Raw genomic sequence first — 15,465 nt, 5'->3', positions numbered from 1 at the left:
CAGCCAAAGCAATTAACACCCGAATGGATGTAATTCTCGAAATTGGCGAATATGTATCAAAATAGTCAAGACCTTCTCGTTGTCGAAAACCTTTCACAACTAGTCTCGCCTTGTACTTGTCAATAGTACCATCATCTTTCAATTTTCTTTTGAAGATCCATTTGGAACCTAACGGTTTGTTCCCTGGAGGAAGATCAACCAACTCCCACGTATGGTCGCTTAATATGGATTCAATTTCACTATTGACAGCCTCTTTCCAGTATTGAGCTTCAGAAGAAGTCACAGCTTCCTTATATGTTTGAGGCTCATTTTCTAACATAAATGTTAGAAAGTCTGGACCAAATGAGGTAGCAGTCCTTTGACGTGTACTACGTCTAGGTTCTATCTCATTTTGTGTATCATCTGTATTCACTTCCCGATTTCGTTTGGTTCCTTTATTAATTGATTCACATTCTCTTTTGTACGGGAAGATCGCTTCAAAAAATTCAGCATTATCTGACTCAATCACCGTATTCCTTTGAATATCGGGGATTTCAGATTTGTGAACCAAAAATCTGTATGCTTTACTTTTTGTAGCATAACCTATGAAAACGCAATCTATCGTTTTCGGTCATATTTTAACCCTTTTTGGGAGAGGAACCTAGACCTTTGCTAGACACCCCCACACTTTGAAGTAATTCAAGTTAGGCTTTCTTCCTTTCCATTTTTCATATGGAATAGATTGTGTCTTACTGTGGGAAACTCGGTTGAGTATTTGAGTAGCTGTTAAAATAGCTTCGCCCCACATGTTCTCGGATAAACCGGAACTTATCAATAAGGCATTCATCATCTCCTTCAATGTTCGATTTTTCCTTTCCGCAATTCCATTGGATTGAGGAGTGTATGGGGCGGTAGTTTGGTGAATAATGTCAAATTCCAAACATACTTCTTCAAACAGAGATACATATTCACCGCCTCTATCACTTCTGATCATTTTGATCTTTTTATTGAGTTGTGTCTCAACTTCATTTTTGTATTGTTTAAATGCAATAATAGCTTCATCTTTACTATTAAGCAAATAAACATAGCAATATCGTGTGCTATCATCAATAAAAGTTATAAAAAACTTCTTGCCACCGCGAGATGGTGATGATTTCACGTCACAAATATCTGTATGAATTAAGTCTAGAGGTTCACTACTTTTCTCAACTGATTTGAAAGAATGTTTAGTAAACTTAGATTCAACACAAACTTCACACTTTGATTGCTTACAGTCAAATTTGGGCAACAATTCCAAATTGATCATTTTTCTCAGAGACTTGTAATTCACGTGTCCCAATCTAGCGTGCCATAGATTATTCGACTCGAGTAAGTAAGCGGAAGAATCATTCTTATTGTCATTCATGGTCATTACATTGAGTTTGAAAAGTCCCTCAGTGAGGTAACCTTTTCCAACATACATGCATTCTTACTTATTACAAGCTTATCGGAAACAAAAACACATTTGAATCTGTGTTTCACCATAAGTGATGTCGACACTAAGTTCTTCTGAATCTCCGGTACATGAAGAACATTAGTGAGAGTCACTATCTTTCCGGAGGTCATCTTGAGGGCAACCTTTCCAGTCCCTTCAACCTTCGCAGTTGTGGAATTTCCCATGAACACAGTTTCTCCATCTTTAGCGGGAACATAAGATGAGAACATCCACTTATTGGCACACACATGGCGGGTAGCACCGGAATCCATCCACCATTCGTTGGGATTTCCAACCAAGTTAACTTCAGAGATCATGGCACACAAATCAATATCTTCCACTCCGGAAGCAATCTCCATGATGTTAACATTGTTTTTCTTCTTGATCTTTGGACCACGACAATCCACAACTCGGTGACCAAGCTTACCGCAGTTGTGGCAAGAACCCTTAAATTTCTTAACAAATTTATTCGGGTTATCCTTTTGGTTAGAAAAATTCTTTCTTTTCTTACCAACATATGGAGCATGTTCAATGACGTTTGCTCCTAAGACCGAGCTTGTCCCGCGAGCTTTCACTTCGGTCATCTTGTTGTCCTCTTCAATTCTGAGACGAACAATCAAGTCTTCAAGCGACATCTCTTTTCGCTTGTGTTTCAAGTAGTTCTTGAAGTCCTTCCATGAGGGTGGTAACTTCTCGATGAAGGCAGCTACTTGAAAAGCTTCATTGATCATCATACCTTCAGCAAGAAGATTCTGAACAATGACTTGTAATTCTTGAACTTGGGTTGAGACAAGTTTATTGTCAACCATCTTGAATTCAAGAAACTTAGCGGCTATGAACTTCTTCATACCGACATCTTCAGTTTTGTACTTCTTCTCGAGAGCCTCCCATAACTCTCGTGAAGTAGGAACTGTACAAAAGACATTATATAATGAGTCATCTAAACCACTCAAAATATAGTTCTTACACAGGAAGTCTGGGTCCTTCCAAGCCTCAATCACCACGAAGCGTTCCTTTTCCGGTACAGACTCTGCCGGTTTAGGAGCATCTTCCTTGATGTATCTTTGCAATGACAATGTTGTCAAATAAAAGAACATCTTTGCCTGCCACTTCTTGAAATCAACACCGAAAAACTTGGCCGGTTTTTCCGCAGGTGCTGGTGCAGGGAGAGTCACTGTGGGTACAACCACATGCGTAGCAGCAACATTTTCAGCCATTTTCTGAAAAATTAGCATACCACTTTTTAGTATTACAACTAAAAAATATCAGAATTTTAAAACCTTACGGTAATAATTTCTGAACTCGATTATTTAACCACGCGGGTAATAATCTCAAAACCTCAATGAGGAAACCATAAAACTATTTAAGTGTTATTTAGATCGTTTCCAGGTAAGAGGGAGCCAACTCTATATATAGAGCGCATAATTATCCAACCTCTTTCCTTGGCAAAACTTTCTCACCGTCAACACTTAAATATTTTCTCGGTTTTTTTTTTCCGAAATTGAAAAATTTACTTTGTCTCCCCGGGGACGAAAGTTCGTTTTTCCACCAATAACAAGATAATATATAATCACACAATACACAATAATTTCCTTAAGCTTGTTGGGTGTGTTATTTTATATGTCTCATATTCATGCTTTATTAACTTTCAATTCCATTCCAAGAACTTCGAGCTTAATAACTTTCAAAATATACAACTACATCACGCATGTCATACATCAGTAGAAAGATAATTTCGATATCTATGAAACGACGTCAAGAACATGCAATTCCGATAACGGTATAGAAAGTTATGTTCAAACCAACATCATTATATCAATATGATTTTTAAAACCGAAAAACCAAATCCGAACCCACGGCGAACCGTGTCTCCTTAAGGAAATTATTCCCCGCGCGGTACCTACGGTTAATGGAATATATCCTCCCAGGATAGGACGGACATACCTCACCGGAACAATGGTACTTCAAACTCCGGTGCCTTGTCGAACTCAAAGAACGGTTTGAATCACAAAGAGAAAATATGTTTTTCTTTCTTTTGCAAAAGCTTTTGTTTTGTTTTGTGTTTTCCTTGGTGTGTATAAAAATGAAAACAAAGCCTCCTATTTATAGGATTGAAAAATTATAAAACTCCCAAAAGTCATAAATATTTTTTTAAGTTTTAGAATATAAATGTGGAGAATAACATACAAAAATATCTCCTTTCATTTAATTAAAAAAAACTCCAACAATGAACATATCCATGGACCAGATATATCACAAACCACATCAAACATTGATTCTGAAATACCACATGGTTCTGCAACCACAGCTTCTCACCGTCCCAAAAGAAACATACAGAGACCTACCTATCTTGAGCAGTATCATTGTTATGCTGCACATTCCAAACCTTTTTCTACTGATTCTTCTCTCTACCCTTTGTCATCTGTTCTTCAGTATGACAAACTTTCACCCACATATAAATCATATATCCTAAACACCACCAATGATACAGAACCCAAATCTTTTCGAGAAGCTGTTGGTTCAGAAAAATGGAGACAAGCTATGGATGTTGAGTTGAAAGCTTTGGCTGGAAATGGAACTTGGTCGATTGTATCTTTGCCAGAAACCAAGAAACCTGTAGGCTGTAAATGGGTCTACAAGGTGAAGAGGAATCCAGATGGAACGGTTGAGAGGTACAAAGCTCGTTTGGTGGCTAAGGGGTTCACGCAACAGGAAGGAGTGGACTTTATTGATACTTTTTCACCGGTGGCCAAATTGGTTACAGTTAAACTGTTGTTAGCCCTTGCAGCAACGCAAAAATGGAGCTTAACACAGGTGGATGTTACAAATGCATTTCTCCATGGTGATCTAGAGGAGGAGATCTATATGAGTTTGCCACCAGGGTACACGAGTGATCATTCTGAAACATTACCTCCACGTCCTGTTTGCAGGCTTCACAAATCCTTATATGGGCTTCGACAAGCCTCGAGGCAATGGTATCAGAAGTTCAGCAGTGTTCTCCTGGATAATGGTTTTCGACAATCACAAGCTGATCACACACTTTTCATTAGAAAGCAAGGTCAGTCTTTTGTGGCTCTACTTGTCTATGTTGATGACATAGTGATAGCAAGCAATGATGATGATGCTGTGAATTTTTTGAAAGGTTTGCTTCGACAACATTTTAACATCAAGGATTTAGGTCCTCTGCGTTTCTTTTTGGGATTAGAGGTAGCTCGTTCATCTAAGGGCATCTCTGTTTCTCAAAGAAAGTATTGTCTGGAACTTTTGGAGGAGACAGGGCTGTTAGGGTCGAAACCTGTTTCTGTGCCTTTTGATCCGAATGTTTCTTTGCACAAAGAAACTGGAGACATTTTGCAAGATGTCACATCATACAGAGCACTTGTTGGAAGGCTGTTGTATCTAACCATCACAAGACCAGACATTGCTTTTGCTGTTCATAAGCTAAGTCAGTTTATGCAGCAACCAACAGAAGTTCACATGAAAGCAGCGCAACGAGTAGTTCGTTATCTGAAGTCAAATCCTGGGCAAGGCTTGTTTTATTCAGCGGAGTCTGATTTGCAGTTGAAAGCTTTTGGAGATGCTGATTGGGCGCAATGTCCGGAAACGAGACGATCAGTCAGTGGGTTTTGTGTGTTTCTTGGGTCGTCTCTCATCTCGTGGAAGGCCAAGAAACAACACACAGTTTCGCGCAGCAGCACTGAGGCTGAGTATCGTGCTTTGGCTAATACCACGTGTGAGTTAACTTGGCTTGATCATCTTCTAACAGATTTTCAGGTTCAGGTTACACGTCCTGCAATTCTCTATTGTGATAATAAGTCCGCAATATACTTGGCATCGAACAATATGTTTCATGAGCGCACGAAACATATTGAAATCGATTGCCATTTGGTTCGTGAGAAATTGAAGGATGTTTTATTCGCTTGATGCATGTGAAGACACAGTACCAGCTAGCGGACATGTTCACCAAGCCTCTACAACCTACTATGTTTCATGGTTTGTTACAGAGATTACAGATCTCAAGTCTTTTTCTTCCACCAGAACAAGACTTGAGGGGAGGGTATTAGACTGTAAATAACGATTTCCGTTAGAGCAGTTATGACACGTAAGCAATGTGTAATGTTATATATGTACGAGAGGCTGTACTGAATGAATTAACAAACTCAGAGTTCTTTTCTCTCACTTTCTCTCACTTTCTCTCACTTTCTCGACGAAGATCTCGCGATCCTGATAGTTTCTGATTCGATGTGCAGCATCGGCACTAAACACCATGCATAGCAGTATGAATTCTCCATCACAGCTATCACAATGGAAGCCATGGGGTGGTGATCCGTGTGGTGAAAACTGGCAAGGCATTACGTGTTTGGATTCACGAGTCACACAAGTGTATTCCTTTTTTTGTTCAAATTCTGGTTTCAATCTTGTGTTTTCTCTCCTTGTGTATGGCTTGTTTCAGGTCAAGCTCACACAACATAGTACGTTGTCTTTTTACTTGCAGAAAGTTACCAAATCTCGGTCTTTCTGGATCACTTGGATACATGCTCGATAAGTTGACTGCTGTTACTGAGTTGTAGGATAATTTACCAAATGTTCAGATTTGTCAATTTGTTATTCAGATGCGTGTCTTAATGCAGAAGATGTTCTTCTAATCTCTTGATGCTCTGTTGAACCTGCAGTGATCTCAGCAACAATAACCTTGGAGGTGATTTGCCATATAACCTTCCTCCAAACGTACAACAACTGTACGTATTAACCCTCTTTCTTCTACTCAGTAATAGCGTTTTCAGGAATTAATCCTAAATCTGGTTTAGCTCCCGGCTTCCAGGAATCTCGCTAATAACCAATTCACAGGGAATGGTCAGTATTCCATTTCTTTGATGGCATCTCTTAAATACCTGTAAGTGCTCCTTCCATTTCAATGGCCTTTCATATTTCTTACAGAGATATTACATTGATGCCTCGTATATTTTGTCCTTTTGGAAACACCAGAAGCCTTGCCCACAACCAGTTCAAGGGGCAATTGGCTGTTGACTTCACGAAACTCACCTCCCTCACTTTCCTGTAAGATCTTTTCCCAAATGTAACCAGCTATGTTTCATTAGTTCATAACTTTAATGTTTGAAACGACAAAACTTTTTGACAAAACCAAATGCTTGTTTCAGGGATCTCTCTTCTAATTCTTTCTCGGGTTCTCTACCAAGCAGCTTTACATCTCTCTCGAGTATAAAATCAATGTAATCATCCAAAGTAGTGTTTAAATGTAAAAAACTCCTTGCATGGCGGTGTGTTACTCATGTGTTTAATCATTTCAAAGGTATCTTCAGAACAACCAGTTCACGGGCACGATAGATCTCCTAGCCGGACTTCCTCTTGAAAATCTGTGGGTAACAAATGTATCTGTCCAGACTTAATAGTATCTTCATTGCCGGTTTTCAGACAAGCCCTTAATACTGTTCTTGTCACATTCTTCTCAGGAATATTGCAAACAATAAATTCACTGGTTGGATCCCAGATTCACTGAAGGGCATTAACTTGCTGTAAGTATTTCAGTTCACACATACCTAACTCTCTGTTTTCATTATCAAAAAACTTTTTTTTTCCTAATACTTTTGAGGATGCCATTGCCACAGAAAGGATGGTAACTCGTTTAACTTGGGACCTGCACCTCCAACGCCTCCTGGTACATCACCTATCCGTAGATCTCCGAGCCATAACTCTCGAGGCAGTGAAAACCACTCTAGTGGTGATTCCAGTAGCAGTGACTCTCGGAAATCAGGGATTGGAGCTGGTGGGATAGCCGGCATAATTATATCATTGTTAGTTGTTGGGGCCGTGGTATCTTTCTTTCTGTTCAAGAGAAAAAGATCAAAGAGGCCATCCTTGGACATCGAGAGGACTGACAACCAACCGTTCACTCTTACGTCAAATGAATTTCAAGGTACAGATCAAAATTATACATGTGTTCTTGCATGTAAATAAGTACATGTATCGATGTTAATACTTTTTTTTAATATTGGGTGCAGAAAATAAGTCTATACAGGGTTCCTCATCAGTTGAAACGAAGAAACTGGATATCTCACTGTCAATTAATCTCCGCCCTCCTCCAGCTGACCGTCACAAATCTTTTGATGATGATGATGATGATTCAATGAGAAAGCCCGTCATTATGAAGAAAACCACTGTGGTTCCTTCTAATGTGAAAGCATATTCAGTTGCAGATCTCCAAATAGCTACTGGAAGTTTCAGCTTAGAGAATTTTCTTGGGGAAGGGACTTTTGGACGTGTATACCGAGCTCATTTTGAGGATGGAAAGGTATTTATATAATCCTCTCTTTTCTACAAACTATGCATTTTTCGTAAAAGCGGGAGTTTATAATATTGATTTTTAAATAATGTTTTAGGTTCTTGCCGTAAAAAAAATAGATTCTTCGGCTCTTCCAGGTGACCAGGTTGATGATTTTATAGAAACAGTGTCAAACATTGCCCGATTGGATAATCCGAATGTTACCAAACTTGTTGGCTACTGCTCAGAACATGGGCAACACCTTCTGGTTTACGAGTTCCACAAAAATGGTTCATTACATGACTTTTTACATCTATCAGAAGAAGAAAACAAACCGTTAATATGGAACTCACGCGTCAAGATCGCCCTTGGCACTGCACGAGCATTAGAGTAAGTCGAGACACTTTATTCGGTTTTTGCCATTTGGATCAGAAGAAGCAGAAAAATGAGTTTCTCGCCTTATCATGTCTTGCAAGTGTATGAAAGTTTGAATCTTTTTCACCGTTAATGCACTTTTAGACATAGAAGAAGAAATCATGGAAGCATGTTCTTGCAGAAGAATCATGGAAGCATTGTTCACTTTCATGTCAAAACATTTCGTTTCTTTTCCTTTTTGTTCAGAAGAAGGAGGTTTCTTGCCTTCTTTTGTCTTGCAAGCATATGAAAGTTTGAAACTTTTTCACCTTTAATGAACTTTTATACACTTGAGAAGAAATCATGGAAGCATTGTTCTTGCAGATACCTGCATGAAGTTTGCTCACCATCTATTGTCCACAAGAATATCAAATCATCCAATATTTTACTCGACTCAGAGTTGAATCCCCATCTCTCAGACTCGGGTCTTACATGCTTCCTTCCCATGGCTGATGAGGTATTATTTCTTATACTTCACCCTTTTTATGTATTCTCTGGTTTCTCCATCTCCAGTTCTTAACTTGTTCTGTTTACTTAATGCTTATACATGTAGCTGTTGAATCAGAGCGATGAAGGAACAGGATACAGTGCACCAGAAGTTTCTATGTCTGGTCAATATTCTACGAAGAGTGATGTTTACAGTTTTGGGGTCGTAATGCTCGAACTCTTAACAGGGAGAAAGCCATTTGATAGGTACTATGTCGCCATATTTTGGACTCAGATTCTTAGCTCTGAAACTCGAAACCAATTTATACTCTTAGAGACGAGGAATATTAATCTGAATTATATGAACATGTACAGGTATTTAACAGATAAAGCACCAAGCATCACCATTACTATCATTAAAATCTTGTCTTTTCTTTGTAAAATTGCTTTTACAGCACGAGGCCGAGGTCTGAGCAGTCATTGGTCAGATGGGCAACACCTCAGCTTCACGATATCAATGCATTGGGCAAAATGGTTGATCCATCCCTCAAAAGGCTCTACCCTGTTAAATCTCTCTCCCGTTTTGCTGATGTCATTGCCCTTTGCGTCCAGGTAACGCATTCATTCAGGCTATGCCCATATTCATCCATTTGCGAAACAGAATGCCCGTAAATCAAACTTCCAGACACATGATCTGACAAATGCTGAACAAATTTGGGTATCTGGTTGGTGTTTTCTGTTGTTGTTGTTGATAGCCTGAGCCAGAGTTCAGACCACCAATGTCAGAAGTGGTACAAGCATTGGTCGTATTGGTGCAGAGGGCTAATATGAGCAAGAGAACCATTGGAGTTGATCAATCCCAACGCTCAAGTAGCGCCGAGGTCAATGATTACATGTAAATTCATTGCCGGAGAAAAAAAAAACAATACTTTGATCTTTAGCTTCTGTGCTCGGATTCTGTGTCGGACAAAGTCACAGTGACGAGACAAAACAGGGTTTATGTTTGGTGAAACTGAAGAACGCTCACTCTCGCAAGTCATTTGTACAATCCCATGCCTCTTTGTAATATTTTATGTTCTTATTTTTCAGCTTTTTAGATTCTGAACGTCCCCTTTGTGTACTGTCAACAAATTATACGAACTCAAAAAGCATCAATGTCAAGACTCAAAAGAGTTGTGCAAAACAAGTCCAGCGTATATTAGATTGATTTCCAAGAAAAGGGATATGAATCTTTTCTTTTGCCGAAGATGATAGATTCATAAATTAAAAAAAAAAAGGTATCAGACTATACTCCTTCAGACATCAAGATAAATGAAACACGAGAGTTGCCATGAAGTTGGAACTCAGTTGTAGACCATATACTTTGGAGTTGCACTGAACTTCTGATAACCCTTTATGACCTTGTTCACTGCATCCAGAAAATCCTTCTCCGTCACCGTCTTTCTCCTTGCCCTTATCGCATACATTCCAGCTTCTGTGCATACACTCCTTATATCCGCTCCTGCAACCATAAAAACCAGAAATCCAGTCATTCTAGAGATACTCTGTGCAGATATAAAAGCATTTCCTAGAAAGGACGGCTCCTGAATGGGAAGAATTCTTTAGAGAATGAATCATATACCGGTGGAGTTTGGACAAAGCCGAGAAAGCAGTTCAAAACGGATGTCTCTCTCACAATTCATGGTCCTCGTATGAATCTTGAAGATCTGTGTCCTGCTTTCAAGATCAGGAAGCCCAAATTCTACCTTACGATCAAGACGGCCAGGACGTAACAGGGCAGGGTCTAGTGTGTCGGGCCTGGAATGGAGACAGCCCAAAACAAAAAGACGACGGTCACCCATGGAGTCCAGCATTGGGCATTGAGTATTTCAAACACGAAGGATGTGAACATACCTGTTCGTTGCCATAAGAACCTTGATGTTTCCACGAGCATCAAACCCGTCAAGCTGATTCACAATTTCAAGCATTGTACGCTGAACTTCATTGTCACCGCCAACGCCATCATCAAATCTTGCACCACCAATGGCATCAACTTCATCAAAGAACACGATACATGCTTTCTTGGAACGTGCCATCTGCAAGCAGGTAAAAACATACAAATCAGAACATGGCTAGCTAAATGAAAAGAAAAAGATCAGACAGCCGACTTTGCGGTTCATTACCTGAAAAAGTTCTCGAACCATCCTGGCGCCTTCACCAACATACTTCTGAACAAGCTCACTACCTATAACCCTAATGAAGCAAGCATCGGTTCTATTGGCCACAGCTCTAGCCAGAAGGGTTTTACCAGTTCCAGGAGGACCATAGCAAAGAACACCCTTTGGAGGGTCAATCCCAAGCTTCACAAATTTCTCAGGATGAAGCATTGGCAGCTCAACAACCTAAGAATATCAGAAGATTATAAGTCATCACTATCTGTTCATTAAAACCCTATGTTTAAATAGCACAGAATATAGTGACACCGAGAAGGAATAACAAACTCAAAACATACTTCTCGCATCTTTTCGATCTGCTCCTTGCACCCACCAACATCATTGTAAGTCACATCAGGTTTCTCTTCGACAGTCATCATGGTCACACTAGGATCAATTTTTGGCGGCAGAGGTATCTGTATCTGATACTTATTCCGATCAACTCTGGAAGCATACACGATAAACGGTGAACAAGATTACACAATTCTGGTCAGTTTTAAACAAGAATACATGAACACATGCAAGAAATCGACAAATATCAAACAGGGTACAACAACAGAAAAAAAATCAGGGTGCAGTAGAAACAGTGACATACCCCACACGCATGCCTTCTTCTATGTCAGTGGGTGAAACTTTATCACCAAGACCCACAACAAACTGCAGCAAAGACAACCAAAACATAATCAGTAATCACAACAGTGAAAAGCTCTAACAGAAACTTTATCACTAAGGCATTTCTATATAAATGTACCTTTGCAATCTGCTTGACATTTATCACATACTTGGCGTCTTCAGTGTTTGGACTTATTATCTTTGTGCATCTTGCAACCTGGATTGTTAAGAGTGCATGGTTTAGAGCCCTTTTAGCTGCTACCTTCAGAAAACTATCATATCGAAGAGGTCTCTTTTAGGAAGAAGGAATACCTGAAGGGGCTGCTCCTCTTGCATCATCTGCTTATCTGAGACGAGATCCCATTGACTGGGAGGAGCTAACCCGGTATCAGATTCCTTGATGCCTGCACGAAAGATGAAAATGCTTATTATGAAGGGTTCAAATTATTTTCTACGAACAACCACTGCCAAGGTTCAGTCACAACACAGAAATCACAGGGAAAAGCCAACTGAAAGCTACAGGAGCAATCGGAATGCATCTATACATACCACAAAGATCATTGATCTTCTTGGCAAGCTCCTTTATTTCTTTCTCCGCTTTCTTTATCGGAGCAGAGTAAGGCCCTAAACCCTGCAATTCGATGGGATACAGGAAAATCAGTACCCACTGACTACACAAATTCCAATCAAAGTAAAAAAAAAAAAAAAAGACACAGAAAAAAATATACAATGAAACGAAATTCTGAAATCTTGTAACTCAATTGAACATTTGCATGAGACGAGACATGAGTCGGAAGATACAGCTAACGCAACCAAACCCCTAAAACATATGACTAGAGGAAAGGGTACCCAATCCAAAAGATTCCCAACTAAATCCATCCATACCCAAAGAGAAACATGAATCCCAGCCAATTTGCTATGCTCATCCAGTCACAACTCACCAGACTCGTAAAATCATTAACACTCAACAACCCACGACAAAAGGAGGAATTTTTCTCGACGAACTCAGAGCAGACATCAATCGGGTCCCCAAAAGAGGATAAACCCCGGCAAATATTTCCCAAAATAAAGACAGAGACAGACATTCCGACAAACTAAAGCATGCAACTTCGAATACCACGCAATGTCAAACAAAATGGGAACTGAGATGAACTCCATAGCAGAAACGTAAGCCGAATCTGAGATTTGGGATGACCCAGAGATACAAATTCGAACAAAACAAGCTGAAAACAAAATTAGGGTTCTTTCTGAAGTCGTACATAAGTCTTGAGGAGAGCGATGTCGTCTTCGTCAAGGGGACGAGGGTTCTTCTCGTCTCTGATCTCGTCTTCAATGTCTCTCGCCATTTGATTTCCTTCGGATTCCGATCGAGGATGGACGTGTGAAAGAATTCAAGAACTGACGATTTTCCGTGCCGGTGAGGAAATATAAAAGGGAGGGATTTTTCCTTTTCTCTCTCCCTCTGTTTCTTTCCATTTCTTTGTACAGTATCATCACGTGCCAGTCGCGTGACGTTTGGGCCATTTCCATTTTAACATTTTTTTTTTCTCTAAAACACAAATGCAGAAGTTTTTGCCTTTTTATATCTCGGGTTTTTTGAAAATTAAAAAATCTACAAATACAGTCTTAACAAAAAAAAAACTTGAAAATACATTTTTTCTGATTTTTCAGAAAACAGTAAGTGGGAGAAATCAGAATGCCTTAATCATATTATTAACCCATGGATTAGTGTTTTGATATCCATAATAATTTTAATAACAGCACGAGATTCAAGTCATAATTCCAATGGCTTGCAGCTAGATTGTGAAAACAAATATCGTATTTATTATCTATATACAGAAGTTTTAATTAAAATTAGGCAAAATATAGAATTAACTATATTATATTCCATCAAATATAAATCATTCAGAAAGCTGAATAGGAGATGTTTTATTTGCCAATTTCAAAGGTTCTGTCTTTTGAAAACTGTTCAACGCAAGCAAAAAAGCATATGGCTTTAGACTTGGTTTCGGTATTTAAGAACGTCGAGTTTGTTCAAATGGAATAACTTGCAGATATCTTGAATGTCCCCCTCATCAAGCCCCTCCTCCTTGCCCTTGAGAAGAAGCCTCTCAAGCTCTTCTGATGGCTGCAAGACCTGCCATCCATTTCCCCATAGAAACCCGAAATGCAGAGCCATGAGAGGGAAGGACACGGAGAAAACGAAGAACACAAAGCCGGGATCTAGAGATTTTACCCATGAGGTGGAAGAGTCGGATTCTTGTTTCTTTTGGCACTGTGACTGGTTTGAGATGAGCTGAAGAAGCTTCTCGCTTCCCTGCAATGTCCGATCACCCGAGAAACACAATCCCACGTCACATAAACCCGAGGGGGTAAACATCAGAAAAAGACTTGACAAATCCGAACATATGAAATGCCAACAAGAGAACTCCTACTTCAGAGTTGTACAAACAAGGAGATTTGACAAGTTAAAACTCGGATTTCGGTCTAAACGTAAAACTACAAGCTTCTATGCATAAACCCGAATCAGTCACTTCCCTGAGGGAGAAACATCAGAAAAGACTTGACAAATCCGAATATCATACATTTCCAGCCATTACTTTGATAGCTAAAACCCAAATCTGGTTTAATCGTAAAAATACGAGCTTCTATGAAAAGGACGCGTATTTCAGAACGTAGTAAGTATCAGACATTACCTGAAAAGCTCTCCAGTGGGAGTAAGTACGGAACAAGACCCAGAAGAAGGGAATGTTAGGAAGTGGCAACACCTAAGTGAAAGGACAGAGGTTTTTGTCATGTTCCATGCAAAACTTGAACAAGTTACAAATTTTGCTGAGGTTTTCATTCAATACATACATACCATGAACACGCTGGTCAATGGAAGCAGAGTCACTGAACCCATAAGGAACTTCTTATGGAGGATTGTTCCTCTGTAATACATCATAGGATATTCATCTCAGTATGAAGAAATAAGGGGAGAGTTCATTATACAAGCCGCTTTTTTCAAGAAGACACTAGAAACGTTACAGAGAGAAAATTACTAGCCGAGAAATATATGTCGGCCAAGCGATTTACCTCATGGCGATATGATATAGTCTCCGCCGTACAAGTTTAGGATCTAAACTGCAACGTTGACAAACATTAGGACAAGAATTCAATGGCGGCATCAGCAAATAAACCCATCACAAGGCAGTAGTAATGAGGAGGAAGACCGAATAGATATGTTTCTAGAAAATCTTGTAAACTCAACAAGAGCATTCACTCATGGAGAGCTGACGAAATCTTATATTCATTACAGGGAGAATGGTGCCAAAGACTGTTATGAGATTAATAATTTACATAAATTACGAAATCAAGAAGAAAAGAACCTCGAAGGATAAGTGACTTCAACAGCCGTCACCTCCTTGGATATCGACTTCAAGAAAATCTCAGAGGGCTTAACACGAGCCAGGAGCCGCAATCCCAACCTTACAATCCAATTTGACATCAGCATTTGCAAAAAAGATCACAACCACGGACCCAAAATGAGAAGAAATGCCTCAAAGATGAAAGTAGAACATCACAAACCCGTGAATCTTGTTCTTCATTGACCCTTCTGGTGCCTTCTCCAGACCCATCCACGCCCTATTCATCTACCATTCCAAGAATAACCCATTAGCATTGAAGAAATCCAAGTTCCGACCAGAGAACACGTGTGGTTCGAACCCAAGACCTTAATCCTAAAGACCCATCGAAGCTCGTTGGTCAGTACCCAGTTCTATGCCGCAAATGGGGATTCCCCACTCAATGAATGCCGTACATATACATATATATCTGCCTATGAATGAATGTGAACACACATGATGTCGAGAGTATTGTATACCTTGTCAGAGATGAAATCAACGACAAGCTCGGCATTGGCGTTGATGGGCTTGGATTCGGACGAGATTTTCTTCCACAGGCTCCGAAGAGTGGTCGGAGTATCGCCGGACGGAGACTGACCGGCGGAATGTTCGATGGATCTGCTGAAACACCAGTTCCTCCCTTTGATCGGGAAAACCACCAATCTCGCTTTCATCACTTCTACACGGAAGAGCTGCTGTGATGTC

At 39.8% G+C, this 15,465-nt stretch overlaps 3 protein-coding genes across 6 annotated transcripts in view; 1 reads left to right on the top strand and 2 right to left on the bottom strand.

Annotated features, from left to right (window-relative positions):
* Positions 1–9,849, top strand: part of LOC104810401 (protein STRUBBELIG-RECEPTOR FAMILY 6) — a 20,883-nt gene extending 11,034 nt beyond the window's left edge. The window contains exons 2-16 of one of the 4 annotated variants that reach the window (XM_010536689.2): positions 5,704–5,836; positions 5,949–6,020; positions 6,127–6,192; positions 6,276–6,347; positions 6,440–6,511; positions 6,613–6,684; positions 6,765–6,830; positions 6,925–6,987; positions 7,081–7,388; positions 7,474–7,763; positions 7,852–8,123; positions 8,472–8,604; positions 8,701–8,840; positions 9,029–9,185; positions 9,329–9,849. In XM_010536689.2, the coding sequence (XP_010534991.1) occupies positions 5,704–5,836; positions 5,949–6,020; positions 6,127–6,192; positions 6,276–6,347; positions 6,440–6,511; positions 6,613–6,684; positions 6,765–6,830; positions 6,925–6,987; positions 7,081–7,388; positions 7,474–7,763; positions 7,852–8,123; positions 8,472–8,604; positions 8,701–8,840; positions 9,029–9,185; positions 9,329–9,472 (2,060 nt within the window). In that variant the 3' untranslated portion in view covers positions 9,473–9,849. Of the gene's footprint in view, positions 1–5,703; positions 5,837–5,948; positions 6,021–6,126; positions 6,193–6,261; positions 6,348–6,439; positions 6,512–6,612; positions 6,685–6,764; positions 6,831–6,924; positions 6,988–7,080; positions 7,389–7,473; positions 7,764–7,851; positions 8,124–8,471; positions 8,605–8,700; positions 8,841–9,028; positions 9,186–9,328 lie in introns of those variants that run through there. The other 3 variants (XM_010536690.2, XM_019202234.1, XM_019202235.1) reach the window with 3 other exon arrangements.
* LOC104810402 (26S protease regulatory subunit 7 homolog A) lies at positions 9,747–12,824 on the bottom strand. The gene is made up of 10 exons (XM_010536691.2): positions 12,637–12,824; positions 11,927–12,008; positions 11,690–11,781; positions 11,517–11,594; positions 11,361–11,422; positions 11,065–11,209; positions 10,736–10,954; positions 10,467–10,648; positions 10,195–10,370; positions 9,747–10,074 (listed from the first exon to the last, which is right to left on the bottom strand). Exons 1-10 carry the CDS (start codon positions 12,721–12,723, stop codon positions 9,917–9,919), a joined length of 1,281 nt encoding a protein of 426 aa, XP_010534993.1. The 5' UTR covers positions 12,724–12,824; the 3' UTR covers positions 9,747–9,916.
* A 448-nt stretch (positions 12,825–13,272) lies between these two features.
* The window catches only part of LOC104810400 (uncharacterized protein C23H3.12c), a 2,720-nt gene continuing 527 nt past the window's right edge, over positions 13,273–15,465 (bottom strand). Inside the window, exons 2-9 of the mRNA XM_010536688.2 lie at positions 15,240–15,453; positions 14,945–15,009; positions 14,746–14,844; positions 14,453–14,500; positions 14,238–14,307; positions 14,074–14,145; positions 13,614–13,694; positions 13,273–13,514 (exon numbers count right to left, since the gene is read on the bottom strand). Of these exons, the coding sequence (XP_010534990.1) occupies positions 13,374–13,514; positions 13,614–13,694; positions 14,074–14,145; positions 14,238–14,307; positions 14,453–14,500; positions 14,746–14,844; positions 14,945–15,009; positions 15,240–15,434 (771 nt within the window). The 5' untranslated portion in view covers positions 15,435–15,453 and the 3' untranslated portion in view covers positions 13,273–13,373. The remainder of the gene's footprint in view (positions 13,515–13,613; positions 13,695–14,073; positions 14,146–14,237; positions 14,308–14,452; positions 14,501–14,745; positions 14,845–14,944; positions 15,010–15,239; positions 15,454–15,465) is intronic.

This window comes from Tarenaya hassleriana, unplaced genomic scaffold, assembly GCF_000463585.1.
Source record: "Tarenaya hassleriana unplaced genomic scaffold, ASM46358v1 Cleome18, whole genome shotgun sequence".
NCBI lineage: Eukaryota > Viridiplantae > Streptophyta > Magnoliopsida > Brassicales > Cleomaceae > Tarenaya > Tarenaya hassleriana.
Note: the sequence above shows the minus strand (reverse complement) of the source record. Positions and strands in the feature narration are given on the sequence as shown.

Excerpts from the sequence above, each read along its gene's own strand:
- LOC104810402 (XM_010536691.2), bottom strand. The coding sequence starts at position 12,723 with ATGGCGAGAGACATTGAAGACGAGATCAGAGACGAGAAGAACCCTCGT. Across the intron at positions 12,009-12,636 it reads TCGCTCTCCTCAAGACTTAT|GGTTTAGGGCCTTACTCTGC; the intron begins GTACGACTTCAG and ends ATCGAATTGCAG. Across the intron at positions 11,782-11,926 it reads GAAGATCAATGATCTTTGTG|GCATCAAGGAATCTGATACC; the intron begins GTATGTATAGAT and ends TCTTTCGTGCAG.